The following is a 22,778-nucleotide window of genomic DNA, read 5'->3' on the forward strand; positions in this document are numbered from 1 at the left end:
ACATTTCTACAGTAGGAGAGACAGATTTCATCACCAAACTCCTTGGGAGGCGTTTTGTTTAGGAAGGAGCAACTATATTTCTGAACACCGCACCCAAACGTCACAAAAGTTGGACACACGCTTCTAGTGGCGGTTCTGATGGCCACTCATGTGCTGGACTGGTTTCTGAGAAAATATCATTTTAAAGCCTTGAGGCAACGGACCCGCCTGTTCACACCGTGTGGCTTTGGCCGAGGCTGAAATGGTTTCAGCATTTTTTGTTCTTCCCGCCCCCCCATGATAGCTGGAAATGCGCTCGCTGGGGCAGAGAAATGCCCTTGTCAGCTGAAAAAGAGCTTTTCAGCAGAGCCCACCAGCAGGACAGTGGCCCAGCAGGACCCCGGGCAGCCAGGTTCCAAAATCCAGAGGGGGGGGATTAAGAAAATGCAGGTTTTCTCCACAATCACCTGCCTACCGTAGTGGGTTTCTCGCCACAAATTCAGCACTTCTACATCATTTCGGGTTTATGGAAGACAGTGTTTCAACAGCCACGCTCTCTCAAGCCTCCTCACCTGCAGCCAGGAGTGCTGCAGTTCCGCAAGGGCTGTTCCACATGCAAACAACAAATCTACTCCCCCTCCCACAAGACAACTGGAAATCTTTCTGTTGAAAAACCAACGCTCCGCACCTCCGAACTCGGCAATTCATTCACCGGGAAAGCAACCGGTTCCCGCTCAGCCTCCAGGTTCAAGCCACGGGTCCCCAGCAGCATTGCCAGGACCAAGCACCTTTTCTTCCTTCTTCAGGCCAGATGCCTCCAGAGCGACAAAGCATTAAACAGCACAAATCTGGCAGCCAACAACATTTAATGTGGCCGATGCTTCCCCATGGCAGTGCAGGAATCCTGCCCGCACAGCCGCAGCAGCATTTCCAACAGTGCTGCCCTTTCTATATAGATCCAGGGGTTTAAAGTATTTTTTCACCCCCTGGTTTAGTTGCAGACACCCAAGTTTGCCACCACCACTTACTTTGCAGAAGCTCAAAAGCTGATGAGTACGAAGAAGTGGAACCCGGTCATGTCTCTTCCTTGCCAGCCAACCTGGAGAATCCCGTTGCCTTTACCCGCAGAGTGACTCCTCGTCAGGAGTTCCCAAACATTTCAGACATCCCGATCCGAGCTCTCCCGCTCCTCTTCAGTGGAGGGCTGAGCAGCTGCCGTGCAGCGCACACTGCAGCTCGCTTCCTGCAGACGCGGTTGCTGCACCCAGCACATCTGGGTTCCTCCCCGCCCGGGCTGCTGCCGCTGCCTCTGCAGCACCGGCTCGCCAGAGCGGCCTCCGCTCCCCGCCCGGCTGGTTTGAGTGCCGGCTCCCTGCCCATGGGGATATAAAGGAAGAACGGGTTGCCACGTACCATCATTACCTTGCAAATGAACAACACCTTACAAAGAGGGAGGGGAAAAAATAAAAACCAGCTTTATTCACCAGGGATGTGAACTGTCCTGGGCAGGAGGCAGGAGCCATTCGGATCAGGGTCTGACAAGTGAGGCTGTGGAAATTCCAGGGAAGGGTCAATATACGACTTTGCCAAGGCACAGGGCTAATACACCCAATTCTTACAGAGACAATGATGTTAAACAGCGTCAGAGAACAAACCAAACCAAGACAGAGAGTGCCTGTGCTGAGCCGGGCACATGAATCCTCGTCAGCACTCGAGTGCGGGGAACACACAGTCACCTGCACGTGAAGGACACTGAGCTGGTTAACCCTACAGTTAGGCCCAGCGTGTGGAGAACATAAATTAGAACAATTAAGACAATGCGATTAATTTAGTTACAACCCAACGGATGCTGAAGCGCTCGAGGCAGCTCACAGCACCTCTCACATCCACACTGAGCCACGGGGGCTTTCCAGGACTCACTTCAGCACCTTTCCCGCAGACATTCATCTTGTTCACTTTTCCTGCTGCTCTGGGTTTGCCGCGGTGTGTCTGCAGCCATGCGAAATCCCACATGACATCAACAACTCTGATCGTATCTCCTTTCACCTCTTCTGGTGAGTCTGGCAGCCTGACCCTACGAGGAGGTGAAGCCCAGGCTAACAGCTTTAGAAGTTTCTTAGGAACAGATTAAAAAAAAGTGGCACCAAAGGAGCAAAACTTTTCATTAGAAAAATGACTCACAGAATAAAAGGAAATTGATTTCTTAGATAAAGAAAAATATGTGTCTTTAAGATACTGGCATGAAATAGCAAATAATTATTTATTTATTTTTTTTTTTAAAGTACCTACAATACACAAGTCCAACCAGAACCAGAGTCTGATGAAACCACCATCTCCTCTGGGGCAAGGGCTGGCTGCCACCAACGCAGAATTCAGCCTTGGGGAGAAGCCACCCCTCCTGGCCAAGGACTGTCCCACCGCAGGGAATGGGACTTGCTGCTGCCAGCAGAGCCTGGAGCTCTGCGGGGAGGGACTGCACGCACAGACCGCATCTCTGCACCCATCGGGGGCAACTCTCACCTGCATCTGCATCCTGAGGATTTTGAATCAAAGGACCTGTGTTCAGTGAGCCACCCAGGGCAGAAACACTTGCATAACGATGGCAAAAACCACCAGGTTCCCTGTGTGGTTGCTCCTGGCCAGGAGGTTTGGGAATCTGCTACTCTGCTTATTCCCCCACCTTTGGCACTCACAGAAGCACGCAGCTTCCCATACCAAGCAGCTGGGCTCCAGCACATCCTGGGGATGCTGTGACAGTCAAAGTGATGAAATCGGATGCTCGAGGCTGCTCGTACCCACCTCCACGCTGCCCGTTTTCTGCCTATTCTAGGGCTACAAGGAACCGCTCCCCCAGAAAATGGAGTTCTCAGATAAACCCCACAGCAAAAAACAGAAGGCAGAGAGCAGCTGAAGCAATTTGCCTTTGTTGTTTTCACCCAGCATGAGCCTTTTCTGCTTTGTTGGGATGTGCTGGGGACTCTGCCTCGCCTGCGATGGCAGTTGGTGGCAAACACAAGCCACAGGTGCCGGCAGGATGTGGGGTGCTGGGAGCCCCCCCAGCTGGTTTGTACCACCAGTGGTACCACCCGAGTAGCTACGTGCTCAGGATGGAAGTGCCACAGCAGCGGTAACGGAGGGAAGAGTGTGCGAGAGAACAGAGAATCCTATTTCTTGGAGCTGGTCCTTCCACAAGGCCCAGGCTCACTGAACACTCTCAGGCTGGGTGGCTGTGTGCTCCTCGCCACAGAGCTCAGAACTACCTCCTTTTAGAAACTGCTGCTTTTCAGACCAGTTTTCAGGCTGGGCAGCCTGAGGCACCCAGAGGAGCAGGATGTCTCAGCCAGGCTCCAAGGCCACAGCTACAGGGACCATCCCCGCGGTCAAACGCTTTCGTCAGAGATCAGAACTCCGTCATCTTCTTGTGCGTGTCGGCTTTCTCCTGCTCCCGCTGCAGACTGGCCTCCTGCGCCTGCAGCTGCCCCAGCTGCTTGTGTGCGTTTGCCAGCTTCTCCTCCAGCCGAGCTGCAGCAACGCTGTGTCTGGAAGCAAAAAGCATCACGGCAACGTCATCGTGCGTGATTGAGATCAACAGCTTGTCAGCATCTCGGGAAGGTTTGCCCCTTCCTGTGGGATCAGTGCAAGTGACCTGCTGAAAGCCAGGAGGAACCTGATGCTCAGCACAACCTGGGCGAGAAAACGCCCTGCTGGGATGCTCGACAGCAGCGCTGCAGAGACAGGCATGACAAGGGTTCCAGAACCTTCCCTCAGAGAGCTCCTCTCTTTGCCACACCTTCAACTTTGGTCAATGGACCCCAGATATGTTAGCCAGGGTTCACACTGGTCCACAGCATGTGCTAAGGTCTCTCTCCTTCCTTCCCCTTCCATCTCATTCAGATATGTTCCAATGGTTTTTCTTCCCCGATTTCAAGCCCACCCCCTCCCAAAAGCTCATCCTGCAGCCCCCAAGAAGAATGTTTTCCTACCGTCCAAAATTGCGTTCCAGGGCCTGCTGGATCCCTATGATATCCCTCTGCGTTTGTTCAATCTTCTCTGCTGTCTGGAGGAGTCGGACGCTCAGGGCCTTCCTGCTGCTCTTGCTGGCACGGTAGATCTCTTTGCTGCTCCTTGCAGGCAGTGCTGTCCCTCCAGCCTTCTCCCCAGCGCTCTTCCCGCGCAGCTTCTCATTCAAAAAGTCAAACACGTTGCGGGGAGGCTTACGGCCGCCCGCAGGGGACCGTCCGGAGCCGTTTCCCTTTGCTCGGCATTTCCCCGATTTGCCTGGGTCCAGCTTTCCCAGTTTCTTCTTCTGCAGCACCTCAGCGCACTGGTCGAGGGATTTCCCTCGAGGAAGCACCACAGCCTGCACCGGCTCCACTCGGCCATCGCAATTCTTCCCTAACCCTGAGGAGAGACAGCACGCAATTACCGCAAGTGAGGACATCCCCTCTGAGGGATCCCCCACCACAAGCTCGCGCTGACAGTCACAAGCTCAGAACAAAACGGCTTTTGAGGTACAAAAGGCTGTAACCACCAGCCCAGTTGAGGGGAGCAGCAGAGTCCCCAGCACGGTGGACACGGGTGCTGGGACAGGAACCTTCCAGAGCAGATCTGGGATGAAAAGCCTGAAGCCATCTGTCAGGCTGGTTTCTGTGAAACCAGGCTCAGCCTCACGTTCTCAGCTTCTCGAGCCAGATTCTTCTTAAAACTGGTTTGGTTCCTCTGGGGGAACCCAAGACAAATGCAGTTGGCCTCCCACAGCCCCCAAGGCTCGGTACAACTTGAGCAGCGAGAAGCTGGTTCAGCAGGCTTTGAAGTCTGTGTCTAGAGACAGGAGATGCTTTGACACAGACATCAGAAGCTTCAGAGATCAGTTCCCTTCTACCTGAAGCCTTTGAACATCTCAAAGGAGAGTTCTCATGGCTTTAATCATTAACTTGACCATGGTTCCAAATGCCTCCAGTACTACCAGACAGGGCCTGGTGCACACATATGCCCGTACTTCAATTAAACAGCTATTCCTTCATAGAATCATTTTGGTTGTAAGAGACCCTCAAGATCATCAAGTCCAACCATAAACCTTCACTCCTTCTATCACTTCCAGGCACGTGAGATCCATCACACAGCTCGAGCCTTATCGAACAGGCTCTTCAGCAAATAACAGGTTTAGCTTCATCCAAAAATCTCCATTTTCTTAACCAGCTGCAAGGTCCATCACCAGATGGAGGTGACGAGGCAGCTAGGCCCTCATACCACCAGGTCACCTTCTCCCCTTACCTTTCCCAAACTCGTATCCCATCCGAACAAGGAGTTTGGAGCCAATACCACGAGTATGGGCTTCCCAGCCCCCGAAAGAGGAGCTGCATGCGGGGGTCCATTCCCCGTTCTCTGGAACTCCCGAATCTATCACTGTGGCACAGAAGAGAAGAACCAGTGAAACATAGAAACAAAGTTGCTACATAAAAACCTTCATCTGGGGCACCCACACAGCATGAACACCCTGCATGAGGCAGAACGATATGTGTTCCCCACCCTAAAATCCTTCAGCAGCTCCTCCACCCATCCTTGGTTCCACTGAGCTGTCACCTTTTACAAAGGCTGCACAGTGAGTTACACAGTGAGAGACTTCCCTTGATTTAATGCACATTCCACTTCCTAGTTCCAGGCAGAATCATCCAGAAGTTTTTACAGTTCCTTTCCTTTCTTCTCGGATGGTCACACAGACCAACATGTGTCATCAGTGTAAAGTCTGGCACTGTGGCAGGTAGGATTTATGGGCCTCCAGCTCACGTCTCTGGTATGAGGCTCCTCTAGGCCACTGAACTAATTTTGTGTCATTAGAATCCAATGATCTCTATTAGGTTAAATTAAAGAGCTCCAGGACACAACTTTGTCCCTGTGACGTAACTGTGGCACTAGCACAGGGACAGTGTTGTCTGTGCCACCCCAGAGAAGACACCGGGGCTCTGTGTCACCTTTCAGTAGTAAAACAAAGCACAGCAGTTCCCGTGACCCCATCGAGGGTCTCACGCTCTTGTGAAGCTACATGGAGCTCCTGGAGATGAGGAAATCTCCCAACTCACCCATTAGCTCAGCCAGTCACATAAGAAACCGCCTCAGAGCTCGGAACTCGGCTCTAAAACATCACACCCTCTTCCTTCTTGAGTTGGGCATTCCATGGAAACCTCCAACCTTCATTAGCCCAGTAATTTGCATAAAACAAATATTTTTGTTTGCAATTGCAACACAAGAGCTCATTACCATTCTCTGTCTTTCAGAAAGACACAGAGAGCTGAGCTGCTCTCAGGGGGTGAGACACTTACAGCGAAAGCCCCAGGAGGGCAACTCAGTAGGTCCCAGACCTGGATCACGAGTTGCGTTCACTCACACCATCCCCACTCTCACCTTTAGCGTAACCCGAATCATCGACGCTGTCCTCATCAGACTCTGCAGACGAGGCACCGTCATCACTGCGCAGCGGGGGAATGACGCTGTCTCCTTCCACCACAGCTTCCTTGAGCAGCAGGGAATCAAACTTCACCGTGTAGTAACCACTGTCGATGTCTACGGAAGGACAAGCGAGGACAAGAGCTCCAGTAAGGCTCCAGTATGCAACCAGCCAAGTGCTTTCTAAAGCAGAGCTTGCTCCGATGGACTTGACAGGGGAGAGGGGAAAGGCCCAAGGAATGTGTGTTTTAAAAAATTCTGGTTCTATTTTGTGCTTTAGATTTCTGTCTGTGAGGGAAATGCACCCACTGCAATGAAAACCTATTTCCACAATGCCTGTGTTGACACTTAAAGGTTGATTTCTAAAAATGAAGTAAGATGGGATTAAAGAGAAGTTAAGACTTGCTCCTCTCTGACCTAAGAATAGTCAAAGAAAGATGAAAGGAGAGACTAAACCCTCACTCCCTCCAGGACAAAGGGAAGGCTGTACCAGCAGCCTCCTCCCCAGCTTTTGTTTAAAAAAGAGCAGATTATTGCAATTCTAACCTAATATGTATGTGAATTCCTGCAACACCTGCCTCTTCCCTGCCAGTGCAGTTAATGTTGTCACTTGCTTTCCATGTTCCTGCTCTTCCATCTCCTTTTTGTCAAACACAGTCTCCTATTTCCAAGCCTATTCTCTTCCCAAGTCCAAGAAAAATCAGAGCACTTTCTCAGCTACATCAAGATTTTCAGTTTAGGGATGCGGTTACATAGTCAACATTTTTTAACCAAAAATAGTTGAGCTTTATATTCACTTCAGTGTGTTCCCAAAATCCCAGCAAAGCGCGCTCTGGCACAACTCACCGGTTATTTTTGCCGTGTACCAGATCCCGTCGCTGTGTTTGGCCAGGCAGGCTGAGCCCACGCCCAGCGCGCTCAGGTCGGGCTCTTGGAATGGCTGAAGTTCCTCCACAGAGACCACCTGGCCGTGCGAAAACCTGCCGGGGGAGACGGGAGAGGAATTATCTCCTTTGAATAAAACATTTTAAATAAAAATGCCTTCTCTCCTTAAAGGAAATACAAATAAGTTGTCAGCGGTGGTGAATCTTCACCAGTAATTATGCAAGTTTTACTGTGTTTTCATCACACAAGTTATTCATTTTTCATCTTAAATGTATTAGTTAAGCCACGTAACAAAGTACACATCCCACTCCAGAAAATTAAGCTTTGCCAGTGACACATCCAGTAAAAAGTCTCACAGATCCTTTGAGATAAACCAGATCGCACAGACACGCAGGTCCCTGGTCGAATCTCGTGCCCCAAGTGAAACCACCTTCAAAGACTGATCCAGTTGCTCAAGGGCTTTATCTAGGGAAGTTCTAAAGATCTCCAAAGATGGAGGCTCTACAACCTCTGTGCAAACGGAACGTGTGCGCTATTGATAGAAGCTTTGGTGGTTTATTTTAAAATAGTAATTAATTTAGTAATTCAACTGATTACGTAAAACCTCTCTAACTTTCCCCATGGGTTTTTTCCATTTAATCTACAGAAAACAGCCAAACCACCACTTACCATAACATGTTCTAAAAACATAAAGGCAAAATGTCATTTGGTACAAAAGCCAAACACGGCACTTTCAGAGGAGCTTTATCCCTTTGAACGAGGTCTTTAGCTACGGGACAGCCACAAGCCCCCTCCCACCCGTGTTTCTTTTTTACCGACAGTTCTCTTTAAATCTGCACTTGTCATCCAGGAAGAAAGGACACGGCTTGAGAGACTTGTGAGTGGGGTAGAGATACAGCACTCGGACCCCCGCGCTGCCGTCCTCCAGCTCCTCCATCCCCACGATCATGGCGTTATGGTACTCCAGGGTCCCCCACGAACTGTAGTAAGGGGCTTTCACCTTCATCCCGCTCAGTTCCTCCTCCTCCTCCTCCTCCTCTCTGTCAGGGTCCTCTTCATTGTACTTCGATTCACATTTGTCATCAGTTTCATCATCATCTTTTTTAGATATCACATCGTTATTAGCTGAAAGTTTCTCATCAGTTCCCAGCTCAGCAATCGCTTCCTTAAAAGCCGCATATTCCTCATCTTGGGCAGAACTGTCTGGGGTGGTGCCCGACTCCAGACCTGCTAGGGAGGAGGAGGAGGCATTTGGATCTAAAGTAGCCAGGAGTTTGCTCTTTTTAACAGACACCAGGCTGGACTCGGTCAGTTCTATCAGCTGCTTTAAATCCTCCTGCAGCTGAATCAAGTCTGACTGCTGCGAGGGGTCCAGGCCAGCCCCCAGCGCCAGCTCCACCTGCTGCAGCTGCGCATTGTAGGTCTGGATGGCGGCTTCCAGACTCTCTTCATCCATCATCGGCAAAACAAAGGGCTGTTCAACTGCGTCCTGCCCGGAAACTCAGAACACATTCAAAGTGTTTACTTAAGACGAGCAACTTTTTGGACAACTAGCCCTTGTCCGCAGGAGCTACCATCTACCCCGCCGTCCCGCTACTTCCCTCGGGAGGGACCAGGCGATGCTCCTGCGGCGAACAGGCAGCGAAAGGCGATGGGAGAGAACGAGGAGAGAGCGAGGAGAGAGCGGGCCTGGCCCTGCCCTGCTCTCCCCCACCACGACGCCCGCTCGAACCCACCGGGCCCACACACGGCACCACTCCTCCCTCAGCCCGGCACTCACGACGCGGTCGTTCCACCTCGGGGCCGACAGTGACCTCCCTGCCCGTCCCTGCCTCGGCCACCCCGCTCACCCCTCCGCTCCCCCTTCTCTACTGTGCCGCCGCCATGACACTCCATCAACTTCCGGCCTGCCGCACTCCCGCTTCCGGCTTCTTCAGCCAACGCGTTACACGACTTCGGCAGCGAGACTCCCCACCCCTATTGCGCCTGCGCAGGCGTCGTCGCCTGGCGCTGAGCATTCTGGGACTTGTAGTCCACCGACCCTGCCCGCAGCGCCCCCGCGGCGGAGCCGGAACTACGTTTCCCAGAGCGCCGCGCGAGGGATGGGCGGGCGGCCGGTGCGGCCGGGGAGCGGCGAGACGCTGGCTGACGGGAGGTGTCTCCGGTTCCTGGTGAGGGGTCGCGGGTTGCGGGCTCTGTCCGCCGCTTTCCGCGCTCGGGGGACGGCAAGGGCCGCGGCGGGGCCCGTAGGGCACAGCTGGGCTTGAGTTGGGCCTGCGAGGCGCCGCGGGCCCGGGACGTGGCTCTAGGCCGTGAGGGGAAGTGGCGCTGAGGGCCCGTTTCCCTGTCAGGCTGTGGCAGGGGGCGGGATGAGGGGTCCCGGTTCCAGGGGAACGGACGGGCGGTTGGGCACACCCGGGGTCACTTGCCGGCCCGAAACGGGAGCGGACCGAGGGCTTTGTCCCCAGCCCACGGCCTCGGAGCCTCCCGGGGGCGGCGTGGGGCTGCGGCCCCTAAGGGCCGGGGTGGCGGGTCCCCTCCCCGCGGTACCTGCGCCCTGAGCTGCCCTGTCCTCACCCCCGCTGTCCCCCAGCCTCAGGAATCGCTTGCTTCTGCTCTGGAACACTTTTTTTTCCCCCTTCAGTGGAAAAGGGGGTGTTTCTCTGCACACTTGCTCAGGGACAGTTGCCTCTCAAAGTCTCTGCCTTGGGGTTCCCCGTGTCTGTATTTAAACAGAAGTGTTGTTGCAATGTTTTGTGAGTCAGACGGAGGACTCGGTACCAATGCTTCACGCATCCCAGCAAATCCAACAATAAAAAGCGCGTCAGGTTCTGCGGTTGTTGGTATCGCTTTGTCTGATTCTTAGTCTTATGCTTTTGGCTTGTTAACTTACCTGTCATGTCTTCATGGCATTTTAAGATGACAGAAGACTTGCGTGGTGGATACCCTAACAGAAGGCTGTTGCTGGATAAGATTTAAATTAAGATAATTCAGGGCATTCGTGACCCTTTAGAATGTGCTGCACTCAGTTCAGCCATTTAAGATCCCATGATACTGTCAAATGGATCAGGAACAAGGAGGAGAGGACTGACCTGTACAATCTTGCCCAAAATACCCATTCTGAGTATTTGTGTGAAGTTGGCTTCATTTTCTGTGCATCTAACGTGCCGCAACAGACATCCAAGCTCTTCTTTAGATCTCCTGTAAGCCCCAGAGCAGACAGGGTCGTTTTCAAGTGCGGGTTGAGTTTGTGGTGGGCACTTCATGCAGGAACAGAGGCTAAGCTCTTTGGAAGATAATCCCTCCCTTGTATGCATTTGAAAATTTGATCTTGAGCTATTTACATGATCCCTCTTATATCTGTGATTTGTCCTTGGATTGCCTAAGTGTGAGAGTTACTGATAAAAGAACAACGTCACTTACTTATTTATCTGGTATTGGGAAAAACTTGTGTTGTGCAATGAGAGGCTTTTGGAAATGACCTGTTTGTTAATGATTTCCTGGTACTTGTTGCAGGAGCAGGATGTATACTCTGCTGTCTGGGCTCTATAAATACATGTTCCAGAGAGATGAGTACTGCATCTTGATCCTTGGCTTGGACAATGCTGGTAAAACCGTAAGTGCTGTTTATTGCCAGTTGTGTAGAGGACACACTCAATTCTAAACACCCTACAGAGAAAAAAACTTCCAAATGGTCAGCCTTTCTTTGACTGTATTGGGAGTTAGTTTAGTGATGTCACACCAAAGAATCAACTTTTCCCTTGTAGTTAAATTTAGCAGAAGCTTTCAGGGATGGAGCCAAGGCTTGGGTAATCCCATAATCGCCTGTGAGCCCTTCTTTCCTTGCTAAAATAGGGAACAAGAAGTGTGGTTTGTTCCAAGGTTAGGGTAGAATCTCTTGGAGCAGATTTTTGCAGACATGGAAAGGCTGGTTTGGGTTAGAATTGCCCCAGCCACTAAAATATTCAAGAGTAAATACTTTTTCTTGTTCCTTTTCAGACCTTCCTTGAACAAACTAAAACTCGATTTAACAAGAACTACAAAGGGATGAGTTTGTCCAAAATCACAACCACTGTAGGCTTAAACAGTAAGTAAATCTATTTGGGTATTTATCAGCTTTCCTGCAGTTAGACAGCAGATGGTTCTTGTTTGAAATATTCAAGAATTGACAAAGGCAACATACTCCCTGGAAGTAGAAATCACATCTCCCAACTCCCTGTGTTTCTTTGTAAGAGAATAAAATTAGCTTTCTTAGCTTATAATGAAAAAAACCACAAAATCTTGAAAAACCATGTGTCCCATTTCAGTGCTGTGTTCAGAGGGTAAGGTAAATTTCACTGGAGTTCATTCATTGGCCTGATTCTGATATGATTGCACTGACACGACTGATATTAGTGGTCACTTCTGTTGTTGAAGGTAGCCACTGCCTGTGATTTGTTCCTCTAGAAAACTCTTGTACCCCAGATTTGTTAGGGGAGTGTGCAGGTGTTTGTGCTTTAACAAACACCCTTAGTTTTCAGGGAATGGTCTCGTCTTCTTTCCCTCTAGTTGGTACTATTGATGTTGGCAAAGCTCGGCTGATGTTCTGGGATCTTGGTGGGCAGGAGGAGCTGCAGTCTCTCTGGGACAAGGTTAGAGATGTATTTTTTTTTTCTTTTAGAAATGTTTTTGTCTCTTTTACAACCGAAGCAGTGTGATAATTTAGTTATTGTACAGGTGTACTGGTAACTCCAGTATTTAGCATCAACGCTTTTCCAGAGATTCAACTATATCTGTGCAAGATTAACAAAGATAATGCTTAATATTTGCATTGTTGTTTAGAGACAGCAATTACCAACCCATATCTGAGGGTTATGCCAGTAGAGAGAAGCTTTTTGCGGGGACAGAGCAGCTTTTTCCCCTGTTGCATTCAGTAGGCCTGCAAACAGAACAGCCAACGCTTTGTGTGCCACCGTTCTTCTCAGACACAGACTGTGGAAACCACTGGCTCTAACTGGTTGATGTATTCCATGTGTATCCAAGTTTTACTCAATATAAAAAAAAAACAGGAAGAGGAACAAACGGTCCTAGCGGACAGATACACTGATATCTGTGGTTTCCTTTCAGTATTACGCTGAATCTCATGGCGTGATCTATGTTATTGACTCCACTGACGAGGAGAGACTCTCAGAATCTAAAAGAGCTTTTGGTGAGTATGTTGTGTTTTACCTGTCTGGGGATTTCGTGATGTTTTGTGGCACAATTCCCTCATTACTGTCGTGTCTGTTCCTGTGTCCTTGAAGGAAGCTGAGTGGCCTCTTGATGACACATCTGTTGTGCTTTTATGCTTTTTTGTTGGAATCTGTCATCCTGTCTGTGACACAGGACTCACTTTTGTTGCCTAAAATGGCCCTGAATCTATTTTTGTGCTTATGCTAATTATTTTGGAATTTTTATTCCTTATTCCTTACTTATCACCTTGTTAATTCTTAGTAACATGCTCGTTGATCAAAATAATGTTTGGAGTTTGATCTGGGAAAATACTCTGTGAAGAAAATAGACCTGAGAGGTTGTATCAAATGAAACTGTCATGCAAGAAGGAGCCTCTTGCTTCATCTGTGTGTCTAGGTAGTCTGTGTCAGGCACTTGCACAACTTTATCATCCAGAACTGGCTGAACCTCTCTGCTTTTGTTCCTGTGCTTTCTAGAGAAGATGATCACCAGCGAGGCTCTGGAGGGGGTTCCCATTCTGGTGTTAGCCAACAAGCAGGATGTAGAGGTAAGATTATTGCAACTTTAGTTCGTAAGTGAGCGAATAACCCTCGGAAAGGTGAGCTCTGCGTTCACGTTAAATTTGTTTCATGTTTCTGGAGTGATCATGTGACACTTTCCCACTGCTGAAAATATTTGCTTTCAGTTTTGTTTTATTTTTTCCTTTCTTCTCCAACCCTTTCCCAGTGGCATAAGTGAACTTAATACAGCTGTGTCCATCTCAGCTGTTCTGAACTTTTATGTACGCAGAACAGACTATGTAGCTATCGTGGGTCTTGCTTATACTGTGACTTGGTATCTTGATCTGTTTTTTCCTGTTTATTCAGAAAAAAACCCAAAAAACCAAAAATGTTTAGTGCACTTTGTTTATGCTGCCCTACTGTTACCTGGGAAGAGCACAACAATTGTGTGTGAAACAGTATCTTCCTTTTCCCATAACAAGGTCTGTTCAGTGAAATGTTCTGTTTGTCCTAGAGCGTTTCATAAATGGCAGTGATGAATGGCAAGGGAAACGTTTTCTCAACAGTATAATTTGAATTCTTTCTAGCATATCTAGAATGGCAAAGCTCTTTGTTTTGTATTTGACAAGTTCATGAGAATTACAGGATGACTGTTTGGGCGCATCCAGGGCAGTCCTCATCTCCCCCGGCCTGGAAAAAAGGGAAGACAGTCCCTAAAGTGGTTGTGGTATTTTCCATGTTTTCCTTCTTTCCACACAATGTACCTGGAATTCCATTGCTGCAGTTGGGGTGATTAATCTCTAGATGGAGCCAGAGACATTCAGTAGAATCTGGAGTCGCAGCGCTGACAGCTGTGGACTGGATCTCTTTCAAAGTACGCAGAGACTTCCTGGCTGCTTCCCCTGGACTTTACACCCGGCTCAGTGAGTTTACTTGTGGGAAATACTTGAGACTTCCATAGAAATCACTTTGGCGTTAAAGAAGGATTTGGTTACGCTTCAGTGTACAATACAACAGATTCTTTGGGATGATCGTAAGATTATCTAGTCGTAGAAATTAAATAAATTGCGTTCCACTTAAAGATCAGCGAGAGATTAAGGGACAGGACTCTCAATTCACTTTGCTGTGAACTCTGGTATGTGGGGAAATCGACTGTCTTCTTGGTGTGGAATCCAGAATATGAACTCTTCTCTTTCCGTGCGACACTGCAGCTGTACGGCAGGGAGCAGTCTGCACTCCGCCGGTAGAATTGGGGATTAAACTGTGTGAGGTGTCCTGGAAAACTGTTCCAGTTTTCCTTGTGGCTGTATCTGCAGGTTTTGTTACGGGCACACTGCAAAGTCCGGCTCTTGTGCCACCCTCACCAGACTAAAGACGAATAGTTGAACAAGTGAGCTTCTTTCTAAGACTGGAAAGACGTATTTGGAACAGGCTTTCAAGATAAAAATTACAGCTGACTCCTTGCTCCTTCTGAGGGTCCGTGACCAGCCCCCAGGCTCAGTGCCTCTGTGCAGCCTTAGAACTGGCAAGAGATTAACAAAACTATATGGACTGGAGGGATTTTTAAGAAATGCCTAAATTCTATATTTAAAGGTCAATTCCTAGAGCATGATTTTGGATACAGGCAGAGACATCAATGCTAGTAACAAAACATTAAGGGGACTATAGCTTGTTTTTCAGTAATTATTCAGGGTCACTTAAGCAAGGTTTAGTAAACTAGAAGGGCTGTTTCTCTGCCATTGATCTAGCAGAATTTAAGACCTCTGGAAGAAAATTAAATGTTACAGGTTTATCTCTGGATCTCCAGACATATCCTTGTCATGGGGAATTCTCCCCAGCATCCCTCTGTTGTTGATGTGGATGATGATAAGGTAGGGTACATGGTATGTTAACCTTGCTGGGATGTGCGGTTGAAACTCTGATTCCATCTTTAGAGGCCAGCACAACACTTGTTGTGAAATATATCGCAAGTCCTACGTCTGACATAGATTTAAGTTTACATTCCTCACAATAAGCTAACAAAAGGTCTGACTCAATGCCTGAAATGTCTGAAGTTGCATGAAATGTAGGAATTTCTTGGCCCTGATGCTAAATTCCTTGTAGAAAAGAATTCTGCTGTTAATAGGCACCACTGCCTTTGGGTAAATTGCATGCACCCAGTGCTGCCAAGCTCGAGCGGTGTTTGCCTGTATCAGGAGATGAAATACAGTTATAGACTGCAAAATACCAATTCTAATATTGTGACAATATTGTATGTGATTTTTTTTTTTTTACCAGGAGAATGCTCTGTGTTTAGCAGGGACTTCCAAACTGGATGATTTTTTAATAATTAAATGACTGCATCACATGTGTGTTATGGGAGGGAGTTTGTTTTGAAGTTTTTTTTAAAGGAACTATTGCTGTGTAGGGGAATTAAATGTCTAATATCTAATTATAGACATGAATTATAGACATTACATTTGGGTAATGCTATTCTGAGCCCTTCATAAAAGGAATTTGTTTGTGCGGGCAGGTGATTTCTCCCTAGGCTATGCCTTGAAGACCCTTCATGCAAAGATGGCTTAGATGCATTCTGGTGGGGAAGTTCAGATAGAAAAATGATTCGTCAAGTTGTGTGAGTTTCCTCTGAAATGTAAGGTAGATAATATCACTCCAGAAAGGTCATCTGTGGCTTTTATTATTGTAATTGGACACTGTTTATGTGATCACAAGTCTAGCTTCCCTAGTTTGCTCTTGGTTATGTGGTTTCAGTTGAGAAACAAAACACATCTATAAACAAATATTTTGTAATGCAGACAGGGAGGTGGAGAAGAGGGAACTTGGAAGCCGCAGCTGACATTTTCTGCTGAGCGTGCGAGGCTCGGACACTCCCCGGTTGAAGTGCTGGGTAATCTGCCTCGTCCGCAGCTGTAGGACAGGATTTCCAGCCAACGGCTTCGCTTTCAGCTCGGAAACAAGGATTCTCTGAACCGATAATTCAGTGATGCTGTCCCCTCTGCTGGCCACTGAACTCCATCCCCAGGGGAAAGAGATGTTCCCCAAAACGGGGATTTAACCTTCCTCCTGCCAAGTCTCATATACTAAAAAGAGTAATGACATGAAAAATAGCTCAGATTACTGACATGCAGCTCTTCCTCCTCCCAAGTTGTTGAGCGATAGACCTGTCTAGAGCTTTGGCTTGAATCAAGAGGCAGCTGAACCTGTCTTTCTTACTTGGCAGTGGACGTCATACCAAAACTAAAGGAGCATCTTTTACAAACTTATCTAGAATTACTGTTTGGTAGTAATCTCTTGCCCATCTTCCAGACCTACTGGTCTGAATTCCAACTCCCAAGGTCAATCTGACTCCCTCTAAAGTTAGTGTTTGATTTTTTTTAAATGTATGTAACTATTTTTCCTGTGGATGACAGCTGATCTTTGTGCATTTCAGTCTTTTCATTTGGCAGAAATCCTGAAGTAAGTTGTTAGGGTTCTGGTTCAATGAAGTAAGTAACATTTCTCGATACAGTTTCCAGCTCATTGATTGAAACTGCGAGTTGAAAATGCAGCTTAGGTCATAAGAAAGTACATTAATCAAAAGTTGCACAACTAACGGATTCAAGGCCCTTCACAGTAGGAAATCACAAGTCTGGATTCAAGGGCACCGGTTGAATTGGGTGTCATTAAACTCCTCTCAAGCTGTTTCCTGAGAAACTTTCTTATTTATAAACACTGAAACCTGCTTATTTGTCACATTGTCATCCCCACAGTAGTTTCCTGTATTTAATTTCTCCAGAACCAGTATTTTGCAAAAGGGATAGCTGGTGTCATTAATTTCCATCTTTCTGCTAAGTTAGGGTCCAGACTTTTACAAGACTGAATTCCTGTTTGCACGTAGTCTGTTCTTTCAGAGTGAACATCCTCTTGGACTAATTCTCGAGACTTACAGGGGTCCAATTTGGAATTTGAGTAAACATGTGCCCAAAATACGTGTTTGAGCCTCGTTGAAGGTCCAAAATATCTTTGCAGAGAGAGGAAGAAAGCTCGGCTTGCGGCCAGTTAAAGTGCTTAAATGGCTTGTCTGAGGTTTCTGAAGAAAAAGCAAGCACCGAGATGAAAGGTTTTAAAGGCTGGTGATTTTTCTTGTACCTGCCTCCTGTGTTCAGGGAGGAAGATGCAAGTCCAGACCTCGGTAGGGCAGGTTTGCTTTTGTTGTGTTTGTAACTGTATGAAGTTTTTCTGGTGACACTGTGCTTTATATCAGGAAAGTAATCCACTGGTTTATTGGGGGGGTTGTGCATTTGCATATTTTAAAGCCACTTCCCAGCAATCTCTGAGCAGCCTTACAGGACAACAAGACCTGATGGTGATCAAGAGCAAACTGGCACCAGGCACCAGAAAATGTGCTGCGTTCAGTGCTGTCAGCATTTTCTCCTGCATGCAAAATGCAAACCAACAGAGCAGCTGTGCCTTTGATGTCAAGAAATGTGCTGAGAACTGGGGAAAAATCCCATCCAAGCTGCTTTCTGAAAGTGCATGTGGAGGGAGACGTGACCCAGGCCATTGGCAAAGACTCAGCGACAGGATGGGGCCTGCCCAGGGCTCGGGCAGGTGCAGCGTTTCAAAAAGCTTTGCAAACAGATGCACTTTTGTGGTGTCCTGGTGGGCAGACGCGTGTGTGACAACGGGGCAGGTTGGATGGAGGAGCCCGAGAGTGCACAGGTTGTGCTGGTTTTCATGACTCTGCTTAGAAGTGTACACCTTGAGGGGCAGGGAGGGCTGGGAGTGTGCATGTACTGCCTGAACATAGCGTTCTCTTTGGTGAAAAAAGAATATCTTCTTTTTTTTGGAAAGAAGTTAATTTGCTGTGTTAATGGGTGAGGGGGTTTAACCTAACAGTGCTGTGCCATCCAGACTGATTCGAAAGGGGGAATGAGGGAGGATTCCTTTTGGAATAACGTCACCATCTCTTGTTGCACAGAACACAAGCTCTTTTTTGGTTTCCCTTGCAGACTTGTCTGTCGATACCTGACATCAAGACAGCGTTTAGTGATTGCATTAACAAAATTGGGAAGAGAGACTGCCTGACACAGGCCTGCTCCGCCCTTACTGGGTGAGTACAAGGAGGGATGGTGTTTTGGTGAACTGTCAGCTGCAGAGCAGTGCTGTAGGATTTAATAGCCCCTGGAAGGAGCTGCGACAGATCCTTGTTTGTGAACCTTGAGCTTGCACTGGGTCAGGAAATTCATCTGTAAATCCTGCCTATGGAACATGATAAAACTGTACTGCTGGCTGAGAGCACACGGAGCTGTTGATTCTTGTGCTTTGTCATCGCTTCTCCTTACACAATGATCTTTGCCGTCCTTGGTTTGCTGCAGCTCCTGGCTTTTATGTAAGAAGTCAGTTGAAAATACAGCTGTTTATGCCACTGCCAGAGAAATGAGTACTGTTCCATTGATGGAGGTGTGATTATGCTCTTGCTTTCTTATTTTTTTGGTGTGCAGATAAGCTTTGTTATGTAGATAATATAACAATCTCCAAGAGTATTCTTACACTGGGGATGCCTGTGGTTTAAGATAAAATTACTAGAACAGACCAAACTCTGGGAGACTATGATGTACACAGCTGCATGCCATGGCCTTGACCAACCCACGCGATTCTTGTTATCTTTGATCACTGTTGCAAAAATTTGGCTGTGCTTTCAGTTCTTTGAGTGAAAAGTGCTGTTTGGCGTAAGTCGAAAGTACCATTCCAGACAGCTGGAAATACTCCTGCCTGAGTTACTGCCTGTACGCAATCCAGAGCTTGGAGATTTCTCCTTTTTTATGTAACAAGAAAGCTGTGTTGTTTTACAAGCTACTGCAAAGGATAAAAACAGCTTCTTAAACCAGGAGAGAAATCTCTGGTGTCTGCATTGCTAAGAATCAAATGCCCTTAAGCAGCTGAGTGACCACAACAACAAAGGTTAAGCACTGACTGGAAGAGAAGTGTTAGATAATAATCTTATGAAATGCAACCTTTTCATTTGATGTGGGTTTTGTACAAACACTTCTGGGTTTGAACCGTGAGGAATTCCCTTTCAAAATTTCAGTTTGAGTTGGCATTTAAAAAAAGAGTAAAGAAATAGTGGAAGTCCCGGCTGGGACGCCGTGCAGAGCGGGGAGTCGGTGACTCGCATGGCAGCCCCGGTGCAGCTGATTGCAGAAAGTCAGAGCCAGGATTGGAAGATCTGATACAAGTAGCCTGAGGCTACTGAGGCAAAATAACCTCAGACCAGCTGACTGTTGAATATTCTGATGCTTGCTCAGCCCAAGGTTTCCACAGAGTTGATGACTAACTAAATTGGATGAAGACTTGTACAGACACCAAAAAAATAAAGGATGGAGTTTACATACAGAGTTAAAAGAAATTCCCGTTATTTGCGAGTGTTAGAAACTAGCGTAGTAATGCCAATAAATAGGGTCGAGGCGGAACCCTTCACCTGCTCTTGTAGGGGCTCAGTTAGGGACTACGTGTGCCGTGGTTTTGTTCTTGGTTGTTTGGTAGGGTTTGTTTTTGTCTTTTTTTTAATCTTGTCTACTTATCTTATTTCCTTAGCAAAGGAGTGAACGAGGGAATTGAATGGATGGTGAAGTGTGTGGTGAGGAATATTCACAGACCCCCAAGAAAGAAGGACATCACGTAAGAAAATCCAAGCCAGCCAAGGAACGGACAGTCATTTCCACACAGTTTTGTGTCCTCTTTAAAGGAAGGTGGTCCACTGGATTCCTGTTACACCCGATTCTTTCCTGAATTTGGAGACAAATATTCTCTTTCTGTGTCTAAAAAACCTGAGCAAAGGATTCCAAGTGGGTGGGGGGGTGGGAATCTCTTACATTAAGTATTAAGCCGCTGGTCTGAGAACATAGACCAAGTGGCAGTCTACACTTTGCAGATGCAAAGGACTTAATTTTCTACTGTATTACTTTGTGATTCTTGATTAATTAGTCTAACAGGCTAGAGGCCAGTGACGTGAAGGAGCTGCTGAAGGAACCGTGTAGGTGAATGTGAGAGGGGAAGGAGAGCCTGGGGACGGTTGTCCCTTCTGCCAGAAGACACCTTGCTGCTTCAGCCCCGTGGTTGCTGTGGGTGGTGTTATTGGCCCTGTTATGCTGCTGTTTGTATAATGGGGAGAGGCAGTGTTGATTATCACTTGATTTTCAGTCAGCACGTTGATTTGTAACTTTTACCTGTGGTAAATGCAGATATTGAAGCCAGCAGCTGCGCAGTGGTGCAGAGTTGGAGGTGGGTATATGAAGTGCAGAAGAACTGCCTTGCTCTGACTGCCAGTCTCTTGTGTGTTCTCATTAATTGTAAGAATAATTGGTATCTTCTGTAACTGGAATGAATTGAGGCCCTCTGTGTGATCTCTCTAGGCTGGAAGCTGAACCTCAAGGCAGGGAGAAATCAGTATGCAATAAAGCTTCTTACTTTGAACTTCTCTTGCTGAAACAACTCATGTTCAGAAATAGTGGTACGCAGCTCTCTGTTTTTTTGAAAAGTGAGAAAGAACAGAAAGGCACCTCTCAAAGTCATGCAGTGCTCACTTCTTACATAGCCTACCCAGCCAGTAATTCTATTGACATATCACTAACACTTCTCCAAATATCTCTTGTTTTACATGTATTTTGCAGTGGTTTGGCAGTGAACGTTGCTCTTTGCATGTTGTAGTTACTGGTGACTGTTCTGCGCTGTTTGCTCACATAACTAAGGGAACATTATCCAAGCTCTATTTGAGCAAATTAGACAGTGTTTGTTTAAAGATAAGTTATTTGGCATCTATCAAAGAACTTTCTGCTAAATTTTATGCATGCAACTCATCACAGATATATTTCTTCTTTTATGACGGAACAGAATTCATTCCCTCACATCTGGTCAAAGTGTGAGGGCAGCTGGACTGTGTCATTAGGAACATGAAGTCCATGGAAATAATTGCATGCTGGAGAGTGGAATCTTACTTCTTAGTAACACTAGGGTAGGAGAAGGCGAGACAAACTGTCAGGTAAGATGTCAAATGCTTTTCAAGTCCTTGCTGCTGTCAGAACAAGCGTTATAACACTGTACCTGAGTTTGAATTTGAGTGGTGCTGGTGTCAGCGCCATATCCCCGAAGAATTAAACTGCACTAGATCTAACGCAGACACCAGAGATGACACGAGGCTCCATCTCAGGTTTGTTACACTCTCTGTGGGTGCAGAGAGTCCCTCCAAGATCACTCACCTTTCTCTAGGTGCTGCATAGGGCTGAGGGTTTCAAGTGTACAGAAGTGTTGGATGCCCAGTGGAAATGTCTGTCACTTGGCCATCTCTGAGAGTCCGAGTGTTTTCAAGGTACCTCTGGGCTTGTTTTTTCTTTCAGTTGGCTGAGTTGGTGCTTAACAATTAAACTGAAGTTGTAAAACAGTTACTGGTGGAAAACAATGCCTTATGGAAAGACAACACTTCAGTCAAGTAACTTGAAATGTCTGTTTAATGGGATACCAGGGGTTTTCCAAGTTTTCCACATGTTCTTCTCAGATCTCTCCCTCTTCACTAGGAGACCAGGGAGAGGAAAAAACAGTTGAGCTTGGGGCCATAGCTGTTGTCACAAGTTTCTGGACACAAAGACTGCTTTGTGGCACATACCAGCAGGAGGTCTTAAATGGAATGAAACGTTTTGACTTCAGTCAGAATTCCAAGTTCTTGAGAGTGGCAAAGTCCTTCACCCAGAAAGATGCATCAGCCATCTTTACATAAGTATGAGCATCCTCTGATGTCCACAAAAAATCAGGGAGAATTACTCTGAAACCGGTAATGAAAAGTTTTACATCATTCAAAGTTAGCTTGAGAGCTGTAACAGCGGCTACATGACAGGGCAGACAGATGCAGCTGCTTGGCTGCCAAAGCCTGTTTAGGAAAGAGTGTCACAGTCAGATTTTCCAGCATTACAGATGAGGTGCACCTACCTGATACTGGGGAACGATTTACCAAGCGCTGGGGAAGCCCAGCAGGGAAGTGGTTGAGCCAGTTGCTAAACTGATTTGGTGTGTCCTCCCTGCTGCAGCATGAGGGTGATGCGGGAATTGAGGCTGATCAGCCAACAGGTGCAAGATAAAGATCTCACTATTCAAGAACAACGTGGGCCAGGCTCTCGCTGATCTTGCACCACGTGCAGTTACTTTATATGGAGCACAAAGACACTGGAGTGCTGCTCAGTCGGCTGGGTTTGTTTTGTATGTGCTCTGTATGGCAATAAATGCTGCACAGGGGCACTGCTGACTCCTTCAGCTGCTTTTATGGCAGTTTTGGTCACTATGAGCAGATCTGCTGTGCTAATGATGCCTCAATACAGACCAGTGCAATAGAACCAAACTGACATGGAAAAGCTTCTGAAAAGGACTGGTAGTCAAGGCATAAACTCCACAAAAATTAATCCCTCTGGAATAGTCTGAGATGATATGTTGATAGCTATTTTATATTTCAGTCTGTAATTTAATCAATAACTTATCATATTTTCAAACTTGTGCTTTACTTAAGTCTTTACAGGAAGCACAGACTTCTATTTAAAATGGTTTCGCATTGCAAGTGCCCTCCCCTGCCAGACCTCCTACCAAAGTAAAGACATTTCTGAGGAGTTCAAACGTGATCAGATGGTCGCTACATGGGAGATGGGCCTGTTTTGCCTGTTCCTTGTTACAACAATTAATCTGAAGAGCTGCTTTATCTTCCCAAAGTAAAACAGATTCATCATCAACACTTAGTAA

General features: G+C 47.2%; 2 protein-coding genes across 2 annotated transcripts; one reads left to right on the plus strand and one right to left on the minus strand.

Annotated features, from left to right (window-relative positions):
- Positions 1-1,431: 1,431 nt before the first annotated feature.
- Positions 1,432-9,159, minus strand: ZGPAT (zinc finger CCCH-type and G-patch domain containing). Its single transcript, XM_080354627.1, has 6 exons — positions 8,124-9,159; positions 7,270-7,403; positions 6,382-6,540; positions 5,254-5,385; positions 3,963-4,380; positions 1,432-3,518 (listed from the first exon to the last, which is right to left on the minus strand). The coding sequence occupies exons 1-6, from the start codon at positions 8,765-8,767 to the stop codon at positions 3,380-3,382; spliced, it is 1,626 nt and encodes a 541-aa protein (XP_080210753.1). The 5' UTR covers positions 8,768-9,159; the 3' UTR covers positions 1,432-3,379.
- Positions 9,160-9,426: 267 nt separating this feature from the next.
- Positions 9,427-19,840, plus strand: ARFRP1 (ARF related protein 1). The gene is made up of 8 exons (XM_080354780.1): positions 9,427-9,479; positions 10,825-10,924; positions 11,308-11,395; positions 11,857-11,939; positions 12,415-12,496; positions 12,996-13,066; positions 18,011-18,111; positions 19,596-19,840. The coding sequence occupies exons 2-8, from the start codon at positions 10,832-10,834 to the stop codon at positions 19,681-19,683; spliced, it is 606 nt and encodes a 201-aa protein (XP_080210906.1). The 5' UTR covers positions 9,427-9,479; positions 10,825-10,831; the 3' UTR covers positions 19,684-19,840.
- The last annotated feature ends 2,938 nt before the right edge of the window (positions 19,841-22,778 follow it).

Source organism: Nesoenas mayeri, assembly GCF_963082525.1.
Source record: "Nesoenas mayeri genome assembly, chromosome: 16".
Taxonomy (NCBI): Eukaryota; Metazoa; Chordata; class Aves; order Columbiformes; family Columbidae; genus Nesoenas; species Nesoenas mayeri.